General features: G+C 41.1%; 1 protein-coding gene across 1 annotated transcript in view; it reads right to left on the reverse strand.

Annotated features, from left to right (window-relative positions):
- Itga1 (integrin alpha 1) overlaps positions 1 to 24,139 on the reverse strand; it is a 143,886-nt gene that overhangs the window by 21,642 nt on the left and 98,105 nt on the right. The window contains exons 10-20 of the mRNA NM_001033228.3: positions 22,530 to 22,603; positions 21,819 to 21,963; positions 17,201 to 17,343; positions 14,074 to 14,217; positions 12,547 to 12,804; positions 10,340 to 10,470; positions 7,883 to 8,049; positions 6,410 to 6,546; positions 5,352 to 5,462; positions 3,012 to 3,221; positions 1,053 to 1,133 (exon numbers count right to left, since the gene is read on the reverse strand). Coding sequence (NP_001028400.2) covers positions 1,053 to 1,133; positions 3,012 to 3,221; positions 5,352 to 5,462; positions 6,410 to 6,546; positions 7,883 to 8,049; positions 10,340 to 10,470; positions 12,547 to 12,804; positions 14,074 to 14,217; positions 17,201 to 17,343; positions 21,819 to 21,963; positions 22,530 to 22,603 — 1,601 coding nt within the window. The remainder of the gene's footprint in view (positions 1 to 1,052; positions 1,134 to 3,011; positions 3,222 to 5,351; positions 5,463 to 6,409; positions 6,547 to 7,882; positions 8,050 to 10,339; positions 10,471 to 12,546; positions 12,805 to 14,073; positions 14,218 to 17,200; positions 17,344 to 21,818; positions 21,964 to 22,529; positions 22,604 to 24,139) is intronic.

The raw sequence follows: 24,139 nt of genomic DNA on the forward strand, positions 1-24,139 counted from the left end.
TAGAGAATGGGATGTGGAATCCTGGAATTCCTAGCTCACACCTGGAATCCTAGCACTTAGGAGGCAGAGGCAGGGGGATTGCTGGGAGTTCTTGACATCATGGGCTATATCCTAAGTTTAGGGCTAGCCTGGGCTCAAAGTGAGACCCTGTATTAATTTTTAAAAAAGGATTGTAGCATATATTTTTCCAAAGACTGTGGTTTCACACATGTGTGCATGCGTGCATGTGTGCATATGTGCATGTGTGAAAAGTTACTCAAAACATCATTACTTCTTGCTGTTGGGGAAATACAAATTCAACTTACAGTAAAATATTGCTACGCATCCACCAGAGCAATAACAACAACAACAAACAACAACAACAATAAATCAGAGCTGTCATTTACTACCAGCAGGAATGTAAACTGTTTTTTGTTTGAATGTGACATACAAGTCACTTAGCTTTTGACTATGTCTTGTCTTCCTGAGGTTCTGTAACAAAATAACTTAGACTGTTAATTCATGGAATCCAGAAACAGCGGAGGGTTCCTCCTCACAGCTCTGGAGTCTGAGTGTTGTGGTCTCCTGCTCTCTGGAGACAGTGTGCATTGTATGATAGATGGGAAAAAGAAACCCTCTTGAGCCCCCTTTATGAAGCTACAAGTCCCAAAGGCACCACTTCCTAATGCTATCATATTGGGGATTAAATTCCAATCTTCAGATTTTTAGAGAGAGGCAAAAGTAGCAAACATAGGCTGGAAGCACTTTGTATTCAGTGCTTATCATCATAAATTACCCCTTAGAGCGCAGTTCTCAACCCTTGGGTTGAGACTCCTCTGGGGGTCAAATAACCCTTTCCATAGGCCTATTCTATGATATCCTGCATATCAGATATCTACATTAAATTCATAACGGTAGCAAAATTACAGTTATGAAGTAGCAACAAAGAAGACTTCTGTGATTGGGGGACACAACATAAGGAACTGTATTAAAATATCACAGTATTAGGGAGGTTGAGAACCATTGCCTTAGGGTTCACTCTGAGCACATCATTGGCAACGACTGCTCCTCACCACGTCTCCTGTCCTCAGGAAAGGATATCCAACTCTACACGTGATATTTTGATTGGATTCGCAGCTATCTTTTTGGATCTCCTAAAATGGAAAAAAAGAAAAAAGAAAAAAGAAACAGATTCAGAAAAGAAATGCAGGCGAAATATTTAAATTCATCCTTTTAGAATTTCCCTAGCTATGCCATTAGGAACTATGCTAAGACTCTTAAGAGTCACAGCACCTGGGGACTGCCTACTCCATAATTCACTGACATCTGAAATCAACACTAGAGGGCGATCTTGGGACAAAGCACACTCGACCTGCAGGAATAGACTTGGAGGGTGGGGGGAGGGGCTGGGGTGGGGGGAGGGTGCGGGGGGGGGGGAGCACTGACAGCACCATGCTCTGGAAGCTGCAGTGGTGGATGCTAACCCTCACATGGGCACCAGCAGAGCATCACACGGAAGCAGGAGTCTGGAGTCCTCGACAAGAACGAGGCTGTAACCTGTAGCCACTAGGACTCACCTCCTGATTCCACCGAGCACAAAATACAAGTCAAGAGAGGCCCCAACACTAGGACAAGGACCTCCTTGAATTACCAGCCGTGAGCTATGGGTATTCTTGCCCCTCTGCCAAGGCCAGAAAGCCAGCAGGAGAGAATACAGGCAGTATCTTTTAGCATAGTTTCCTTTCCAGAGACAATTCGGGTGAAAATTAATGTCTCTCCGCATTACTCTTACATTTTGCATTTCTACAATTATTTCATATTCATAATATCCTGAAAACAAAATGTGTTATAGTAACAAATGATCCTTATATGAGTCTATCTTGGTTAGCATGTGTCCAAATGATATTGGAACAAATAGAGTGAATTAACAGTAACAATTTAAATTTATGGAAACTAGACAACAATGCTTTAATACTATGTATTTGTGTGTGTGTGTGTGTGTGTGTGTGTGTGTGTGTGTATGTGTGTGTGTGGTATTTTACCCAGTGTCTCACACATACTAAGCAGTTTTCTATAATGTAACTATATTCCTACACCCAAAGGTGTTAGTTTTTAGTATAGATAAAAATATTCATATAAGCATTATTGATTTTAGCATGAATCAAAATACTTCAAATTTATTCATATAAATATACACAGGACTTTACCTTGGGGGATGCATTTGGGAATCAGAATCAAAAGCTAAGTTCAAATCTGGAAATATTGACAAATGATCCAGCATTCTATGCAGGGGATTATGGCCAAATTAATAAAATGTCTGATATACAGATGTTACTGCCAAATAGAACCCTTTTATTATAAATAAATAATACACCTTTCCTAACAGCAATCTCGGGCTAAAGTAAGGATTTTTTCATAGGAAGAAAAGGAATAGTATCTTGATTTTCTCAGTGGAGACTTTCAACACATAAACTCCTCTCTGTGTCTCTGTTAATGGGTTTTAGCTTTATTTTTTTTTTCCTGGCTGAATCTTAATTTCCGTGGCTTGATGACTCTGTGAAACACCACATTTTGTACTATCAGCTATCTTTCTGAAAATACAAAGTCTGAGAAGAGACCTGCCTCTCTAAAGAAAAAAAAAGCTTAAAAAAATCCAAAGCTTGGTGGGGGTGTGGGCTGGAGAGATGGCCCAGTGGCTAAGGGCACTGACCACTCTAGATTGTTCTTCCAGAAGAATCGAGTTCATTTCCAAGCACCCATGTGGCTGCTCACAATGGTCTGTAACTCTAGTCCATGCATCCAATGTCCTCTTTTGGCCTTTAGGTATAATACTGCTATGCATAAAATAAAATAACAAAAGTTTTTAAATATTTTAAAAACTTGCAACTACAACCACTTGTATGTCCTAATATTAACACAACAGCTCTCTACTCTACTCAAATCAATGCTATGAAATTAATTAGCTCAGAAGCACAGAAAAACAGATTCAATAAATAGTCATTAAGAGAATGAACGAGAAACACTATGTTTACCTCAATTCCTGAAAAAATCAGATTTGGAGAATACTGAACCACTGTCCGGGTGTTGTACGCACTGTCTCCCTTGTTTTTGACGGTGAGGCTGACATTGAACTTGTCATTCTGGGATCTGACAATCAGCAGGTTCTTTTCTGTTGTGGACACATCCAGGGTGAGGTCTGAAACGCATCTTTCCTTGTTCCCACAGTCTTTGGCAAAAGGAATCTGCAAGAGTACACGGGAACGTGGCATTCATAGCTCAGGTAAACATCACTGAGAGCTACCGAGTAATTTGTGTAACAGAAATGGAATGGCACCCGAGTAAGAGAGACAGCTCAATGGGGAAACTGATTGTACTGCTGAGACCTGAAGGGATGTTACATTTACTGCTGGCTTTATGGGGGGAAAGAATAAATGTCAACGTGTCGTCTTAATTTCCAAGTCCTTTAAAGGAGGTAGTTCTCACAGATGTTCTACACCACTATCTGCTTCCCAATGAAGGGCAGCTTCCAAAGCTCAAGTCAAGGACTCAAGCTCTGAGTCTACACCCTGCATTTCTATGATTTCCTAGTAAAAATAATGAGGTGTTGAGGAAGGCTGCCAAGAGGCAGGGAAATGATCCAGCCATGTATCTGGAAGCGTCACTCGGTTCTTTTTAAATTCAACCCTCCCCTTATTCAGTCTCTGGTCACACATACCCTTCCTGCCTATTCTCCGTATCTTCCAAGTTCCCTGTCACCTCTCCGTCCCTTCTATACGTTAAAGAAGCCCCTTTGCACTGGTGTTTAGCACCTGTGTTTCCTTCAGTTATTCATCCTCTTGTGGCAGATGTAGTCTTTAAGACAGCATCTGTCTGGTGCCCACTGAGCTAAGTGAAGTCAACAGCACCACATTGTCCTTTAGAACGTTTATAGTCTGGCTAGTGGCACCAGTCCCGGAAGACCTCACTCTGGTCTTTTGAGTCTGGCCATAATGCTGAATCAGCTTCATGTCTGCACGGCGGTTTCAACTGCAGTGCTGAGTTTTGTGTGGTTCTTCAATGGCTTAGCATCTTGACAGGCACCGTCACCCACCCACACTGTAAAGTCATCCATTCTTGCAGGGCTTGACTCAAGAGTCACAACTGCGTGCGGCTTTCTCTGACTCCCCAGACTAGATAGAACATATTGCAAAATCTGGAATTCTTCACAGCACCCACAGCATTTAATTACTGCTGAAGGCCCAATTCCTAGGTGAGACTGTGCTCCATGTTTGGTTCGTGTAAGATGATAGGTGTATTTGGAAGGCTGTGGGGATATGGGCAGATGGACGAATGAGAACACTGGGCTATGTGCCCCTATAGTTCTTCTCCACTGTGGCTGTCATTGTGACACCTCTTCCACTCTGTCCCCTCACTCACTCTCAGATATGTGTCGGTGAACGTGAGTTTGGGAACAGAGCAGCCCAGCTTAGTCCCTTCTCTCTTTTGTTCTTGGGATAACGTTGTGCCCACAGGAGGCACGCGTGCTGCTCTGCTCCTTCATGTTACAAGCTGTGCTGGCTTGAGCGAGAAGGGCTCCCATAGGCTCCCACTATTCAATGTCTGCTCCTCAGTTAGAGGAATTGTTTGTGACAGATCAGGAGGTGTGGCCTTGTTGAAGTATGTGTGGCCTTGCTGGAGGAAGTTTTTGTCACTTGGGGTGGGCTCTGAGGTTCCAAAAGCCCAAGCCAAGCCAGTGACTGTCTGTCTGTCTCCTCTATCCCTCCTCTCCCCCCTCCCCATCTTCTTTCCTTCTCCCTCCCCCTACCCCTCTTCCTTCTCCCTCCCTCCTCTCCCCCCCTCCCCAACTGCTCCCTGCACAGGTATGAAGCACTCTAGTATCAAGCCTGTCTGTTTCCCACCATGATGATCATGGACTAACCCTTGAACACTTTAAGAGAGTCCTCAATTAAATGCTTTCTTTTATAAGAGTCATCTTGGTCATGATGTCTCTTCACAGCAATAGGACAGTAACTGAGACACAAGCTTTATTATCACAGGCCTCTACATCTCAGGAACTGCTGACTAGTGGTTAGTTATATCCAGGTATGTGGTCCAGTCTAAGCACATCCATTATCCCTAAACTATGACTCATAACTTAGTGCCTGTTAGGATAAACATCTTTTCAGTTGTTCATTTACAGACTTCCTTAAACCCAAGGAAGAGGAAGTTAGAGGGGCCGAAGAAGTCTAGAGTGCTCTGATTATCTCTCTGTCTGTCTCTTGTCTCTCTCTCTCTCCTCTTTCTCTCTCTCACACAATTAGTTTAAATTATGTGTCTGTGTGATTTTAGTTTCCCTAATACATTCAAAAAGAGACATTGTAAATTCATCTTACATGTCCATGGACTGAGTTTGGCAGAGCGTCATCGAGCACGGGCCCATTTTCTGGATCAGTGAGGTTAAAATCCAAAGTCACTCTCACGGAGTCCTGAAAGTCGTGCTTATCCTACAAGGTGAAACAACACTTGTCACTGCTGTCATAGTCACCGGATGCTATGACTCTGTTGTGGCATCCCTCTGCTGCTGTGGCATACTGGAACATTCTCGTCGTGAACCTAACCTGACATCACCTTTCAGCCAGCCCTTGCTTCACTGAAGTGGTATACCATGTTTGACAGGTATACCTGTTTGACAAGGGTTATAGGGAAAGTGGAGGCACTAGACTATGACAGGGCACTCTCTCGAGCTCCAAAGAGGGACCTGATATTTCCCCTGCCTGGATATACCACCTGAGCTATGTGGCAAAAACGTTGATTCTCTTGAGACCTGGTGCCAATCATCAGTTTCCAATACTTCTGGGAAAGTGGCTCACTTTAAGAAGAGCAAACTCTTCAGATGAGTACTTTACTCATGTATATCTAAATCTACGGAATTTTCCAGTGCATAATAATATGGAAACGATGGGAATGTGATTAGTATTTTCCATTTCAGTAAGAACCATAATCTGTCATGTCAAAAACAATGCTGTGAACTGCCTCAGTAACCCTATGACAATTTTTATTTTATTCTGATCCTCTGAGACTAAATGAATTCTCCCCCCTCCCCCAGTAGTACAGAACCCAGGGACGCAGGGATACAAACTGTATCCCATTCAGCTCCAGACAAAATGTTCAAATAGCCAATATAAGGCAAAGAGATCTTGTAACATTTGAAACTAGGCGATTTCTTTTGTCATTGGTCCTTGGACAGAGCGGACATGCTGACCTTGTACACATGGCTGCAGTCACCATCAGCAGCCTGCAGCCAGATGTGTCTGATGCTCATCAAATTCTATACAAGTCCTAACTCGTCAGTTCTCAGTTCTTAATAACCAAAGAGAAGGAGTGACTTCCCATGAGTGCACGCAACACTCGCACGTTGGAGAAAGGCAGCTGTAACACAGGATTTACTTGCCAACATGTAGAAGGAGTGCCTGATGCATTCGGATTCTCGAACGGTGAGGTTTCTTTGAATCCTCCTTTCCTGAGTTCCAGAAAAAAAGCTCCGTGATATCTGCCTCAGCGAATCAAGGGTGACACGGTACTGCAGATCTACAAAGAGGAAAGGAAAACTGATAGACACTCACCTGATCTACTGTGTTGAACTAGCGAGCAAAAGTTCGAGCAAGTGAATCAGTAGGAGATCCTACACAAAGAAGACCTACATTGCTACGATAAAGAGATAGAAGCTCTCATGGGCATAACCTCAAGGGAGTCTATAGAATGGCTCTCAGACTTGACCATGCACTGAACATTTACGTTATAATTATGTGTAATATATGTATGCACACACACACTCACATAGGCATACATGTGAACTCTGATTTATTAACTAAGTCTTCATTTACTCAATTTCTGTTTTAAATAATTTTTATAGTTTAGAGATACTGGAAAACTGCCTGGAATACTGATTGACTTCAAATAAATTTCAATAGAAAAGAAAATAAACAATGACCATTTTTTTTACCATCTTGTAGAAATGCGTCAATTAGATTATGACCAAAACACTAGGAAAGTCCATAAAATAAGCAAGCCACAGTAAAGAATGTGAGTGAGTCCTTTTTCTTTATAAGAGGACAACAAATCTCCTTTATGTGCTTTATTAAAAAATATAAAATAGTGTTGCATATGAAAGCCTAAGTCTTTATGGCTATCTCTGCATTTCATTTGCCTTTGAGTCAAAAGACTATCAGAGAGGCACAACCAGAGAAACTTAAGACAGTTTAATCTTAAAGATTAGTGAGTTTCCTTATTGCCTTTGTATTTTGTTTGTGGAGTAAACCACAATTCTGTAGCCAATGGCCCTCACAGTTTGACCCCAATGTATTTCAACATCAATGAAGACTGTCTTAGAAAGCTCAGAACACCAGGCAGAGGGGACACACAGGTTGACACAATACATCCAGCGTCCCCCCCCCCCCGCCTCCGCCACCAAACTATAACCCCCCATATGTGGCTAAAAATAGAAGTCTGATCTCAGTGGGAAAAGAACAATGGGATCAGGGCTGGGGCTGGGGAGGTGGTGGGGCAGGGAGGGGTATTTGTCATTTGAAATCATCAGGTCATCTATAATACCAGCCTTTCCCAGGAGGGGGCAGTAGAAGGGAAATGATTCTTTTTTAAATGCTATCTGTGAGTGTTTATAAACATATGGGGAAGCACAGGAAAACATGGAATTTTGAGGTCATTGTGTTCAGATATCTCTTTTCTGCTGCGGAGTTGACTAGGCTCCCACTATTGTTCCTCCTGGAGCAGGAGTGGTTTCAAGGGTGGACGCACTCACTGGGCAAATGTCATGAGCAGTTTATTATGCTTGGGAGAGGCCATCATCCTGGAGCCAATGAAGTCTCCGCTGCCCCAAAGTGCACGCGACAACCATAATGCTTACCAGCCTCGTAAACTGAGTCTTCTTTAGACTTCAATTTCACATGAAAACACATTGTAGCATTTATGCATACTGTTTCTTTGCCCTCCACACGGCAGTTTTTCTTTTGAATATTCACTTTGTTGGGTTCAAAATTCATGGTCACTTTAACTACAGCCACATCTCTGGCCCTGCAAACACATAAACAGTGAGATGACTCGCACATTGTTGCATTTAACTTGCTAGGGTAATGTGGGTGCATCAGAGGACACTCTGCTTTGTATATTATATGTGCTTTCACGACTATTGTTCTGCAATGATTGTTTGACTGAGAAAAGATTTTATCTCCTGTCCTCGGAGACCCCTGCTGTTTAGAGCCATCTCAGATGTTTAGTTCAAAGACAGAAGACTTTGTACCAAGTGGCCGGGTGTGAGCTCGGAATCAAAATGGTATTTGGGGGATCTGTGAGTTAGTTTCCAATGAGGAAATGGTTCAAAGGCATCTAGAAAACTAGTTGTCCCTCCAGCACCTCCCCCCCCCCCCCCCCGGCTTTCCCTAAAACTCTAACACTTCTCTGTTCTCTGTTCTGTGACACGGCCTTGCTTTTGTTTCTTGGGAGAAGAATGATGTTTGAAACACTGAGAGTGTGTGCTGTTTCACGTAACTTCCAAGTTACTTTAAAACTCCAGGAAGAAAACAGTCATGTTTTCAATTATGTACTGTCTCAAGTAGCATGATCAAACCTTTAATGTTCCCGTCGTCTGCCTAGGGTGTGAATCATCTACTGTCTGAAGTGTCCAGCTTTACAGTTTAATACAACATCATTGTTGTATTTATTTTTTTTTTTTACATTTCTGTTTTTTTTCCCCCACTCCTTGTGTGTACGCATATGCACGCAGAGAGCAGCGGTTGATGTTAGGATCTTCCTTCATCGATCTCAGTTGCTCTGTGTCTGAAGACAGTCTTTCTTTGGATGGAGAGGTCACTGATTCAGCTAGGCTGCTTGGCCTGTGAACAGAGGGCTTCTTGTTCGCCCACCTCTCCTGCCCCGGGTACCAGGTGCATGCTGTCATGCCTTCTTTAACGTGGGCGGTGTGACTGAGAATCCCTGAAAAGAAGCTGTACCTGCAGAGGCTGTCTGACTGACGGGAGCTGCTCTGGTGTGGAAAAGCTGCCAACCTACAAGTCCACAGCCCGATTACCTTAACTTGGCCTAGTTTTAGCTCAACTCTGCTACACAGCTCATGTTCTGTAACTAAAAGACAAAACCCTTTCAGGAATCTATTAACTAAGAAGTCCGGTAGCTTCAAGCCGACCTAAAAGCTAAGAATGTCCTCAGATGATATCTGAGGCCTACAGGGGAGACTCTCCACTTTGCTGTAATTGCCAGTCTGAGATACCTGGATTTATGACTTTGTTCTCTTACTGTAAAATTCCACAAAACTGCTTCCACATGGAAACCCACTCTGTTAGGGAAGAGTTAAATGACTTGAATTCCCAAGACTCATATTTGCTTCAAAATAAACCAAAATAAGTCTTTAACTCCTCTGAAGTGAGAGCTTTTTCTTTCGTTGACAGTGGAAGGAATCCACACTTGGGCCCTCATGTGGTGGTGCAAGCCTTACCGCCTGAGCCATCTCCCCAGCTCCTCTCGTTATATTAGAAAATGGTTATTGCACACAGTGCTCTGGTGGGCCTAAAGATCATACTTTTAAAGGTGTATTTATTTCTGCGTTACTCCTTTAAATTGTTTTGGGAAGCCAAATGCTTTAAAAGCAAGGCGATCCCACGATTTTGAGATGCTTTTTGACACACCCTTGGCGAGTTTTAGATAGTTTACTCCTCACCAGCAATGTTGGGCATGTCTAGTTTCCTTTTGGGCAATATGGATTCTCCAGGTAGGACAGTGGTTTGACTAATGTCTACCCTATTTACTCTGTCTTTCCCAACTGTATCTTTATGGATGTATGGGTGTCTGTTTCATATCACTGGGCTCTTGCTAGCTGCTCGTTGGTTGTGTCTGCTCATCTATCTGCCTTCCGTTTCCTGTTGCAACTGCTCCTCCACAAATGCCAAAGCCTTGGCCCTTATGACCTGGACCATGAAAGGGCATAGATTCATTTCTGTGGTTCAGGTAAACTAACAAAATAAATTACCTCTAAAAACTTAAGCACAACTCAGAGGAATATTTTCTTATTTCTGTATATCTTCTAAAGATACCACCCATGCAAAACAGAATACCTGTTTTAGTTGCATGTACATAATTGAGAACCAAATGAAGACTTCATTCTATCCATTCCTATCTAGCTTCTTTGTTCTCAAGATTCACTGATGCCTCAATCTATTGAATTACTTACATCTTGCCAGGACTTTATGAGAGGAAATAGATATTTAATATGTCAAGGGTTCTAATCATATTGTGTGGTCTGGAATTATATGGAAAATAGTGCCAGTTTAACCAGATGTTCTAACATACATACCAGAAGAGGGCAGCTCCTCCAAGGCCTCCAATGGTCACGTCAGTCAGACCATCGCCATTTAAATCCATCTCTCCGTGGATAGACTGGCCAAAAAATTTCAGCGTCTTCCCATCCCCACCTGAGGGAATGCGCTGTGAAAATCCCAACAGACAGGTTGAATGTCAGAAAAATTCACTCAAACTAGTTCTGAATAAATCTGAAAATTTGGATTAGTGAATAAAGCGAAAAGAGAAGATCTTCTGGGAACTGAGAGGGCCATCAGTGGAAACACACACACACACGGTGTGTATATATATATATATATATATATATATATATATATATATATATATATATATAATGTCAGTATAATATATTGACAAATATATAATGTCTAATGCTCAAGAGAAATCTGAATAACAGGCTCTATTTCTGTTCCCTTTTTAATTCCAATAAGCAGATATGCATAAAGTACTGGAAACTTGGAAAACATCCCATAGATGCAAGAAGAACAGATGATTGCGTAGGCCAGTTCAAACCATTGTCCTAAAAGATCCATCTCCACTCACATTGAGGGCAGCCTTAATGTAAGAAGGCATAGTAAAGCTGGAGTTCTTGAGAGCTCACCTGTATACCTCTCCTTACATGGAAAGTGATCTTTCTGTGCTCCGTAGCTTACTGTTTGTCTGAGCAGATAATATCCTATAGAACCTGCTGGCAAGGACTGACAGACTAACAGGACTGACAGACTCTTCCTAAGCTCTGGGTATTCTCTGCCTCATTGATGCCATTTAAGTGGCACAGAGGAAAAAGTCAAATAAGGGAAAAGCGACATGCAAGTATTATGTGTCCCCTTGACTAATATCGCCATAATATCTCAGCAGGCAAATCGGAAGATATGAGCCTAGTTAGCCCTGATGGAGTTGATGCTGCTTGGTGCTGGGTCATGCTGCATTTCTGGAAATGGATAATTGCATCTTCATCTGTCCCTGGCAAAGCACACTCCACTAAGAAAACAACCTAACTCCAACACTGTCTTGTTCATTTCATTTAGAACTGCATCTTGACTTACCACTACTTTAAAAACTGCATCACTCATGACAATTTATTCCACTAAACAATTAAAAAATCTTTCTTTGCTTCAAATGCTATTTATTAAATGTGCAGGATTCATACTAGAAGAACAAAGCAACAAAATATAAGGAACCTCTCTGTGTGCCCTTTCTGGCTCACTAATGTGCCAATGGCTAATTCTCCTGCCATTAGTTAGGTTTATAATCCTACATAGACTTTTAACAGAAACAGATCATCTGTCAAACAGACAGGAGTGTTGTGACTTATAGAAGCCTGCTATTTTGTTCCCTATTAATGTCATTACAAAATTTTACATGAACAGGCTTTAAGAGTTCTGTTGACTACAGAAATAAAAGAGACTACTGAAATCTCAAAAGGGAAAGCTAATGTCTGTATTCTCCTCATGGTTTAGAGAGTGTTGAGGCAAGAGTTGAAATCTAAGATATTTATCCATAATAGCTCATTGCTTATGATTACCTAAAAACTCTCCACTATGACTTCTCTAAACTCTCTTGTGTTTATGGGGCATTAAATATTTATGTGAATGAATACTTTTCTCATGTTCTAAGAAATTAAATTTATAGATTAGTTCAATGAATGTGGAACTGCTAAATGCCAATAAATTTAAAACAAGAACAAAAGAAATCTTGGGCAGGTCAAATTAACAATTCACTTTTTTCCAAGAAAATCACAAGCCCCAGAAACCCATATTCATTTGATGGAAATACATAATATTAATTCATAATTATAAATTTAATGTAATTTTGCTTAATAACAATATGGACACTAACTACAAAAACCCACAATCTCCTTTATACACTAACTCACACTATTATCACCCTCTTACTCTTTAGGATTAAAAGCACTGTAGATGTCAACTCACCCCATTACCAGACATTATTTGTTTACTATTATTTTACCCCTTCAAGTGATATGGTCCAAAAAGGCAGAAAAATGGTCACAGAAAAGAAGCTAGAGAAGAGTCTAAACTGCGAGCTAATTCTTCTAAGAACGGACACAGGAGAAAAATCATAAGTAGTTTCCCAAAGGAGTCAGAATAGATTTAAAAAGTAGATTATAAGCTTTAAAGAGCAAGACAGGTGAGCCCACTTGGCATGGAAGGCTGAGGCCCTCAAGAAATCTTGGTGTCTTACTTGCGCATACTCTTTCCTTATGGTCTTGCCACTGCCATGATAAATGTACACAGCTCCTGCGTGGTCGTCTTCCAGGGGAGCTCCAATCACGACGTCATTAAAGCCATCCACGTTGAGGTCTTTTACAGCAGCAACTGCTGTTCCAAAACGGGCCCCACAGGGCTCATTCTTGTTTTCTTTTGTGCATGAATTATCCTTCAGGGATGAACAGCAGGTCTGCTTAATTGGTTCCAGGCTCATTTGATATTCAAACCTCGTCTAGAGAGAAGATAAACAGAATACTTAAAAGTTTCTCACACTGCTACGGGGCGGCGTAGGTTTGTTTTTTAAGTGCACGTCTCGCCAACCTTATGAAGTAACCATTTGCATACCAACAGCAGACCTGTAAGATACATGAAAAAAAAAAGTGGGAATGCCAAAGGAACCTCGGGAAGTAGACATGCTGAGAATTCCAACAGACTCTTCTTGATGAAGCTAAGGCTATAATTAGTTGCATGTTTTCTGACTTACTAAAGAAGCAAAAATTAAGTCCTCCATTGTGTGCCCAGGGCCCTGCTTCACCACAGCATGCTTCTTGGCTAAGAATCTTTGTTCATTCTCCACCTAAGGACAAAATTTACTCTGTTCAAACAGCAAAGGCTGCCTGGAGTGGAGGAAAACAGACACTGCTAAGAGAGAACATATTTTCTTGGAGAAAAGAGAGAGAGGGGGAGAGAGGGAGAGAGGGAGAGAGGGAGAGAGGGGGAGAGAGAGAGAGAGAGAGAGAGAGAGAGAGAGAGAGAGAGAGAGAAAGAGAGAGAGACATCACAGTTTCTTTCCTCAAATAATCGCACAGGAGAAAGCCAAGGAAAAGATAGGATGAAAGGTATGCAGTCTATGATTTAAAATAATTACCATACAAGAAAAAAATTAAACCAAAACAAACAAGCAAACAAAAACACAACACAAACCTGGCCACTGGCCTGTCTGTAAATTGCAAATATCCTTTTAATTAGTAAGGTAAAAATTACTTCACACAGCAAATGATGTCTAAAATTAGGACTGAAATACAAATCTCTCTCCACCTGGCTACCAGTTTCGAAACCCACTGTGTCTCCCAGGAAGGACCTGGTATCACTGCTACTAAGTTGATTCTGGCTATTGCCATGGTAACCGTGGATGTCCCTCAACCTATGCAGGCTGGAGCTCATAAATAGGTTATGAGTAGGATATTTACCACATGAGCGTTATTTGCATTTCTGTTACTTACCTTTCATATTCTGGTAAAATAAAAAGAACAAAACAAAACTCTATAGTAAGAACAGAAACAAAAAAACATATTTCATATGTTCAAGCAAAACAGAATTAAGGTCTGAAATTAGTTAACTTGGATTCTAAATGTTTCTTTTGAAACTGTGAAATCGAATGGGCCTAGCAAAACTTCTTAGATCTTTTTTTTTTTTTCTACCCGCAATGCATTCGAGCAGCATTAGTGGAACTAGGGGAAGGAAGGCATTTTCTGGATTCATCAACCTCAGATGTCATTACCTGATTCACAGCGTACACGTACACCTTGCCCTGTTCCTCTTTCTCTGTCCCCATATACATGGGAGCCCCGACGAGAAGCAGATCAGTGTAAGAATCTTTGTCGATGTCAATTGTGGTTAAGACGCTACCAAAGTAGGATCCGATCTAGAATACAAAACAAGCGGGCATGAGATCTCGGAAGCTCACCCGGAAGCGGAAGTCTGCGGGTCTAGAAGAGATTGCGAGAGCTGGTGTCAAAGGCAAAGCTGGTGTCTTATAAAACTAATTGTGCAAACCAAGTCTTCTCTAGGCTGAAGGATGAAGTGGTCCTGACTCTGAGAAGGACAAAGGGTGAAAGATTTTAGTCTAGAAGTTAGAGACCTGCCTACCTTTACGTCTATCGCTACTGTCTTTGCTTTTCCACATATCAGACCAGGACTACAGTGAAAAAGAAGAGATTGTCAAAGGTATTCTGGTATCATCAATGTGTAAATACGGTAACGTGGGAAGGTGCAATAAATGCGTGGAAGTAGCTAAGTCCTTCGGCAAAAGCGCAGAGTATGCTGCATCTTGGTCTCTAAAGAGTGCTTACTCTGAAGTGGCTACGTTGTGGTTCAACAGCTACGAGGGATAGAAAAATAGGAAAAGATTGCCTGGGCAATCCTCTTGAACAACATTTTTAAGAAAATGATTTCTTTTAGCAAAGAACTGGCATCACACTATCTAAATGCTTAAAGCTCTTTTCACGTATTGGCCTGCATTGAATACTTCACATTCTTCATGTTTCTCTTACAGATATTCCCGTGCAAGTGTATTTTTGTCGCTGCGCATATAATTCTGCATCTGTGCCACATATAACTTTTTTTGGTGGTCTGTGAGGGATTGAGACAAGGTCTTCCTCTGTAGCCCACGCTGTTCTTGGACTTGTGGCAAGTCTCCTGTCTCAACCTCAGACCACTAGGATTAGAGGTGTAAGCTACCATGCTCACCATAGACAGCACTAGTTTTCTATCCCTGAGAGCTCCTTTCTCTCCTCTCAACCCCTAAACAACGGCCTGTCCCACAGAGCAGACTGGTCCTTTCTTTGGGTTCTCCTCGGCTTGATGAAGATACTTCTGCCATGCTCTCACTACTTTGCTACTGCACACTGATTGTCTCTGGGCTCCAGGCTCCAGGCTAGACATAAATGTGAGGAGGGATTTTTTTTTTTAATGTTCTTTCAGTGATTCTCTAAGGTACCATTTCACAGACATTTGAAAGGCTTACAATTTTTTTAAAAAAATTTAAACTAGTTAATAATGATGATGATAATAATAATAACAATAATAAATGACTCTGTGCGTCCTCGCTCTGCTGGACATCCATCCCTAGTGTCAGAGGTGTTCTGGAGCTGAGTGTGAGCTCATGAGCTGCCCCGGTCCAGTTTCCCTCTTCTTCAATCTTAGCCCTGGCAGCTTCTGTCATTAGAATTTGTGTTGTCACAGGGAACAGGTCGAAAGATATAGTGTTCTTAAATCACCACAACTTCATGAATGATTGAGCTTCTAAACCTGGAGCAGCCTTTTTTTAATTTAATTTAATTTAATTTAATTTTATTGTCTTTTTTTTCTCTTCAGAATCTAAACAGTCTCAAAGAATTTATTGCTTAAAGCAAATGATCTGCATTCTCTTTTACTTGCATAAGAATGTTCACATGTTTTACATTCCCCTTTACTCACAGACGTCTTCAGAATGCTAACAGACTTGAGTTGTCAACAACAGGATATCATTTTTTCCTACTCTGCTTCTCTTACATTCATTGACTCCCATCTCTTTTTACCTCTTCTCTTTCAATTTCATAATATTAATTAACCATCTTAGGTTCTTTGTGTGTCACATTTGAGCTCTACCAGTGGTCTATTTTATTGTTGATGAGTTTATGAGATACAATGAGTTTAGTAAATACAAGTTAGTACATACGGCTAAATTAATAAGAATGCTTTAGCCTGAATATGAGAGACTACCTCTGACCCCTCTGAGATTCCTCTGGAGTCTGCTGAGAAGAGTCTCCCTGAGCTGCTGAGTGATGCTGATGTAGGTGAAAATAACTTCAATTAGAATGTGACATTCAGGCTGGGTGGAGTTAGAAATGAACTCTGTGTACTTAATGGGGCTTCTCAGACTGTGGTGGCCCCTGTGAGTTATGGCTGTACTCTCATAAAGGACACGGGTCCTCTGGGGCCCAAGCCTGTCGCAACAGGGCTGCCTGTAGACCTACTCAGTCTGACTCTCCTGATACCTGGGCTACAGGTTAGAATGGCTGCAGCCAGGATTCCCACAGAGGAGGAAGATCTTACTCAGCCTTGCCTACCAAAACCTGAGCAGATCCTGCCCACCACATCCTTGCAGATGGTGGGATGAAGTTAATGAATTCTCACTGTGGCATGCTTGGAAAACCCATGAAACTAAGGGGAAAAAAAAAAGACAAAAATCTATTTACTATTCAAAACTAACCGCTGAATAGCATAGTTAGACATTTTTCAGTCTAAAACACTATACGTATTGACATTTGCCTATTGTGTATAGAGTTTCCTAACTAATTTTAAATATTTAAGGGTATTTTAAAGAATTTTCCAGTTTTACATGGTGCATACAATTTCTCATTCCTTACAGCAAGATCTGGTGTTTTGAGATGGGTCTTTCAAATTTGAGCCAGTTTAGTCTTTCAAAGACTGAAGAAGTTCTTGTCTACATCCTTCCTCTCCTTTTCAGGTCAGCAATGCTCACCTCCTGTGACCTTCCTGGACCAATCCTAACCCAAAGCTTCTATTGTCTGCATGCACCACCAACACAGTTGGCAGTTTTATGCTTCTTGATGTTTTAGACCTTAATATTTCTTATATATATATTGAACATAACCCCATGAGACATCTGCTAGCTGTACGTATCTGCCTCTGCCTCCTGCCAGAAGAAATGCTTATGACATCAAAGATGCTGCCACTTCACACTCCTCCAAGGGATCAACTAGAAAGCCTTCTTCACAATGGATTTTGAATATTTGGGTTTAAAAAACAACAACAACAACAACAACAACAACAAAAACCAACAACTTTAGTGGAAAGTTACCCAGAGTACGCAGAGATGACAGAATGACTCACGTCCCGTTTACCTGCTCTCCACTGAGTGTCTGCAGAATGTTGACGTCCCCATCCTCCATCTTGTAGATGACGACCTGGCCGGTGTGATTGTACCGAGGCTGCCCAGCGATATAGAGCACATCTCCCGGGATGGTGGCAGAGTTCACTGTGTAACCTAACCAACGAGAAATTCCAGATGTGGACCTGGACTCATAATGGCCTATGTAATGTATTAGAATTACTTTAAGTGGTTGTGCTAATCATTTTTGTATTTATTTATTTATTTTTTTTTTGTATTGTGTTGGTGAAACGTCTTTCCTGTGCTGCCTCTTTCCACCACAACTGAACAATTCTGAAATGATAATTCAGAGATGACAGGAAGGGGGAAGAAGGAACCTACATGGACTCATGTACACTCATGTACACTCATGCCCGCCCCACAACCCTGCAGTCACCATTGTGGAGCAAACTAATTCTAACTTATTTAAATACAAGAGTCTGTACTATCAACACTAACAGGTTTTTGGTTGGTTGTTTGGTTGGTTTTGTGTTTTGTTTTTTTTTTTTAAGACAGGGTTTCTCTGTGGGTAGCTTGGCTCTCCTGGAATTCGCTCTGCTGAAGAGGCTGGCCTCAAACTCACAGAGATCCACCTGTGTGTGCCTCCTCAGTGCTGGGGTAAGAGATGTGCTCCGCCATGCCTGGCTAACACTAACAGTTATTTCCGGGTGACAGAAAACGTAATCCCCTCCCGTGCTGCTACCCAAGGTTTTAAGCTGCAGTTTTATATGGTTGAAGGTTGTTAGTCTGAGTGTCTCATAAAGGGGTTGCATTACTTCCTGGCTATTTATTGATAGAATAATAGAATTTAGGTGGGTTCCATCATTGTTTTGTTTGTTTTAGCAATTTTTTTTTTGGTACACTGTTTGAGATGTCAGAAGCAACTTTGAAGACTGTTTTTCTCCTTCCTTTGAATATTTTTGACAATAAACATCAAGCAATAGATTACTGGATCAATTTTGTCCTCTTTGTTACATTGTCAGGTAAGTTGCTGCTAGAATATTCATGCTAAGGTTATTCTATGAACAGCTGTTTGAGAGAGATTTGGTCCCATTAAACCTTTGCAAGCATTGTATGTGAGAACTATGATTTATATCTGCGTATGTTTTGATGGTTGGTAAGTTATCTAACAACAGTGGTTTGCTGTGATTTTGTCTTTTTTTTTTTTTTAATTCAAGCTGAGATTTTTTTTCTTACCTCTATCCTCCCGTGTTTTAGGCTCTGTGAAATCTTGTTTTCTTTTTGCCTACTTTACTTTCGTTAACGTGTATTTTATGTTGGCTTTTCTCATGAGCGGTGAGTTTTGTGGGGTTTTTTTTTTTTTTTTTTTTTTTTCTATTTCCCTTTTTTTTCCACACCACCTCCGCTTAAGGTTTAAGAGCACACCGTGTTCTCTGTCAGTCAGAATCACGGGTTATGACGAGAGCTCACGCATGGGTGGGTCTGATCATTTTTTTTTTTTTGTATTGTCTTTTGTTTTGTTTTGTTTTGTTGTTGTTTTTGTTTTCGAGACAGGGTTTCTCTGTGTAGCCCTGGCTGTCCTGGAACTCACTCTGTGGACCAGGCTGGCCTCGAACTCAGAAACCCGCCTGTCTCTGCCTCCCAAGTGCTGGGATTAAAGGCGTGCGCCACCACTGCCTGACGGGTGGGTCTGATCATGAGCCCTGTGCTTTCAGGCCTTCAGCGCTTGTGCCTCTGTTGATTTAGCTCCCTAACCAGGGAATACGTAGACAACTCCCAAGTCTGGCATTACCTTATATACTTTTACACATGTGCAGCTATATTTCTGCATCCTTGTTGGAAATCTACTCAGTTTCCAAGGCCTTGGGCACACCCACAAGTCCATCACTGCTGAGATAGAAGGATCTATTCTAGATAGAAGTCACCATTCGGATTTGTGGAGGGTTTTCAGATCCTCATATCCTTGAAGGACTGGGAAGTTTCTCAGATGTTATTAAGTGTTTTGAATATCTTGATATTCATGATATTGTGGGAAGTTCTAGCTCAAATGCACAGCCTACCATCTCCAGACATCAGTTCTGTATGTTAAGGAAAGAGCTTGTATCTGGCTTTCTTAGATTATTATTACTATTATTATTATTATTATTATTATTATTATTATAGATTTATGTATTTATTGTATGTAAGTACACTGATGCTCTCCTCTGACATACCAAAAGGGGGCATCAGATCCCATTACAGATGGTTGTGAGCCACCATGTGGGTGCTGGGAATTGAACTCAGGTCCTCTGGAAGAGCAGTCAGTGCTCTTAACTGCTGAGCCATCTCTCCAGCCCTTATTGTTATTTTTTTAAGGGAAAAGTTCTGTATTTTGCATCTGAAGTGAATGGAGGTAAATCAATGGGTAATTCTCACAACACGCAGGCTTAGACTCTGCAGAAGGAAGCAGTGCTCTAATTTCTAGGAGCAGCTTGTTAGTGCAGTAGAAGACAGAGAAGTGCAGGACATCACAGAGGACTAACTGGAAGAGATCATACTGTTAACTTAAGCAGTATTTTGCTATAAGGTAATAATTCTACTTTTATACAGATAGCATGCTTATATAAGAAAATCTGTGAGGCATGTTATCCTTTTATGAATGTTTCCAATAGTTTTCAGACCTTCATCTTTATAAAGGACGAGTATTGTCAAGTCTCTGAATGTCTTGGAAGAGTCATGAGCTTTGGTGGTGGAGTAAGAAATGTGTGACTTAGCTTCGTTTTGTGGCACTGCCTCACTTCATGTTTCTTTCAGCTTTTCAGGCATGATTGAGGTAGGCTATGGGTGATAAGGATGTGGGTGGATGACTCTATTCTGGGATGCCCCTGTTTCATTTCACACTTCCTCCTTCTCATCGATTAGCACAGGCATTTTCATAGTGCTGCTCTCTCACTTTGCCCTCTTAGAAGACTTAACATGGCCTCACTTGCTGCCTTCCACCCAGATTTCAGAACTGCAAGCTCAGTCTCTTCGCAATTTTATAATCACCACAATGACATATTGGAAAATAATATTTGGGGGTGGGTTAGGGGAAGCACATGAAAGACATCTTACATCTACTAGATGTCTGTTGGCAACTAGTTTACATCTTAACTCTTGACTAAGACAATGAAATGAACAGAAACTACATTAGTATACTATAGAGAGTATATGCAAATGTCTTCCTTTCCTGGGCATAGAGGGACCATAAATATGCACATCTATTTACATATATTTGTGTATATACATTGTCAAGTTGTAATTTTTCCAGTTTCATTGAATTGTAAATGATAAGAGGGGTCATATAAAGAAGTAAGGCTATGTTAGTGATTTCTCATGTAAAGTGCAGTCTTTAAATTTTAAATTATTTAAGTATGCTTTAATCAACAATCAATTCAAACTTTAAGGAGTAACAGATTTGGGACTTGGTTTGTTTAAAGAATTTGATCATAGACTCCTAACCCAGAACACCAAAAATACTGCCTTGTTAAAGTAATAATTCTAATAAGGGAATATGGAGAGAGTAGTGACCGTGTCAAGTACATGTGTGTTCTTCAGTCAGCCTTTAATCGTCTAAACACCTCGTAACAATAGAATCATTGTTAGCAATAGAAAGAATATTTAACTTACCTGTATCGGTTTTCTATTGATGCTATAAGAAAGTATTAAAATTTGACAGCTTATAGTATCTATAATATCCATTCCAAATGCCTTAATTTGCGATTCTGTAAGCTAGAAGGCCTCCTTAGCTCACCCTAGCCCATAGTGAGAAGCAGGCAGGGCTATGCTTCTGTCTGGAGACTGTGGAGAGATCACACTTCTTTGTCCTCTGTGATGGGGAAGATCTATGTTCCCACCTCCTTCTTCATTGGCAGCAGCACTGTATCTCTCTGACCAGCTATATACAGTACTATCTCCCTCTAAACCCATCTAGGGAAGATTTTTCTGATTACACCACTTGACTATATTGGACTATAGCAATATATCCAAGCATAATCTATCTCAGGATCCTTCATGTAGTTCCAAAAGTCCTTTTTGCCTTATAAGGTAACACACAATTAGGCTCAGGGATTAGGGTGTAGACATTAGGTTTTGGGGTCTTTTTTGTTGTTTTTTTAGGCTAAGGTGAATTTCTGAACATAGTGTGATCCTTTCTGTAGCTCTTTAAATCCACGATCACCTACCTTTCATAGGAATTATACAATGACATCTATTATATATGAAAGTAAATATCCTATAATTGGTCTATCTAGGACAGAAAGAAGGTTTAGGTAAAGCTGGTTCTTGATCCCAAGGTATTTTACATGTAGTGATCTCACAGAACCATAGGTTATGAGGAGCTTTCAAAACTGAGTGAACTCCCCCACTTCTGTCACTTCTGTCTTAGCCCATAGCCTTCTAAGAGAGATTGCTTATTTCTTCATTGTTTCTCATCTAAAACAATGCCCATTGTTCTGCCTCATCCATTTTGCTATTTTGAATTTGCTTAATGTATTTGGCACAACATAGGCACTCAGTATTTGTGGCTGCTTTCCCGAGTATCCCAGAATCAGATATTTTGGTACAGTGAAATGAAGACTAGTGTAAGCATCAAGATTTCACCCATTCCTTACCCAAGTAAGAAGCAAGAGGCTCGTTCATCTTGGTGGGCTCAGTTTGAAAGGTGGTGTTATGAGGGATGACAATCTGGTTAGCCTTCTGCATGACCACAGTTCCGTTCCAGTCATAGGCTCCAACAGCTCCAAGCATGACCCAGTCCTAATGCGTGAGTACAGAGGGTAATAAAATGGCATGGGCAAACACTTATGTAGCACTAGGAATACGATGATAGTTCATATGTATAGGAATATAGTTCAAAGTGCTTTATATAAATTAATTCATTTAGTTCTTACAATAACTCTATAAGAATCCAACATTACAATTCCCATTTGATTGAAAAGGTAAGCCGAGGCACACTATGTATCTGCCACACTGAAACGACCATATATGACACACCCCTTTAAAGACTTCTAGCATAACACAACCTTAACCTTCTACGTTTTAAGCAAATATCTTAAGTATTTCATTTCATTAGATACACAGGTACATTCATCAGAGCTCTGACTGTCTTGTTCACATCTATCAGTTGGTAAAATGTTGGAGTGTGTGGAGAAAGCCCCTAATAAGCAGCTTGTGGGATGCCATTTTCCTAACCCTGAGACAGCCCACAGAGCTGCCTGCCACCATAAACTTCAAGGCTATCTTATACACGTGAAGCCTGGGCATTGCTTGGGGGAGGAAAACTTGTAGAAAAGGTATTTCTTCCTTGCACATGGTCAACATACCTGTGAATAATGAGCACTGAAGCCGGTCTGAGACATCTCCATTTCAAACGAAGCTGCTGACTGGTCAGCTGTAGCTGTACATAGTGTAAAGATATCACAGTAAGTGACTAGCCAGGTTTTTTTTAGGCTGTCATTGACCTGCCGGAACCCGGAGACTTGCCAAGCAGAACTATGGGACACATCAGAGAATTCTCAGCCATGCACTTCTCAAGCAAAACTCCTGGGCATGGCTGAGCATAAGACCAGTTAGTGAAGGGGACCTTTTCTCCCATTCTGACACATTGGCCTCCTGTCCTTGCTAAGGGAATGTTGATCTACTTGCTTGCAAGGAGTTTATTCGGTCTTAAAAATAAGTTTAAAATAACATATTATTTTAGCAAGTCAGCCTGACCATCAGTTCCATGCTGTAGCTACCTATGATTCCATGGTTCTTTGGAAAACAGAATTACTACAGTAGAAATTAACTGTCTTGCTTACTTGACCTGGGAACCCCATCAGAGCTAAATTTGATACCTTATAGACTGAAGAATCCTTCGCTCATGTATTGAAAGAGATTCTCAACTCAATAGTCCCACCTACAAACATCGGGGGCCCTGCATCCTTTCAAGGTACATGGTGTGATGATAGCCTTAAGGATTCCAGCTCACGTTGGTTCTAATGCTGTATGTGGGGCTCCTTCAGCTCAGTAGGTGACTTTCTCACATAGCCCCAGTTTGAGTCCCATCTGAATCTATACTTTTTAAAGGAACATCATATTTTTAACACCCCCCCACCCCAGTTTTGAAGCTCATGGCTGAAATACAGACAAGGAGGAACATTGATTGGAGCTGCAGGCTGCAGTCTTCTCAAAATATTTACAGACCCGAAGCCACAGCTTCCTGGGGGAACTGAGCGAATGTTGATCTACTTGCTTCCAGGGAGTGACTAGTCTATTTGGTCTTAAAAATAAGTTAAAAAAAAAAAAACATAATTTTTTTTTGGCAAAGCCAGCCTGTCAATTGTGTCAATTGAAGCATGAAAATCATTAGATTTGTGAAATTAAACAGCCTTACTATTTATTTACTGCGTATAAAGAATGTAGCTGTAGTTGAGCTTTTATAGGGCTAGAATCAAATGTGGCAATCAATCAGGAATCTGAATGTATCATTTCAATCTCTCATACAAATGTCCCTTTAAATGACTACGATGCATTTTTACCTTAAAGTTTGGTTTTGATACCTAATGATTCAAGCTATGTCCTTGCTTGTTTTTACAGGACTGATGGCAAAAAACAGAGTAGTATATATCAGCATGCCATCCCCCTCCCCCGACCCCCACCCCCACCCTCCCACCCCCCACTCCCCCACCCCTCCACCCCAGGCCGGTGCTGTGCTTTCAGTTGAGGACAGAGAAAGGAGCTACATAGCTTTCCCCAAGGTTTAAGCCAAGTTTCTTACTTTCAACCCTGACAGACAGGGTCATGGGGAGTAAAACACCCACTTTGACCCTGTTTTCAGTTAGGAGTGCGAGCCTTTCCCCCCACCCCGGAAGTCTATAAAACAGGGAAATCCATACCATTCCCTGACCTATGTAGTCCATGCCTGAGCATGCTTGACTCACTAGGTGGCATT

The sequence above is a fragment of the Mus musculus genome, chromosome 13 (assembly GCF_000001635.26).
Source record: "Mus musculus strain C57BL/6J chromosome 13, GRCm38.p6 C57BL/6J".
In the NCBI taxonomy this organism is placed as follows: domain Eukaryota; kingdom Metazoa; phylum Chordata; class Mammalia; order Rodentia; family Muridae; genus Mus; species Mus musculus.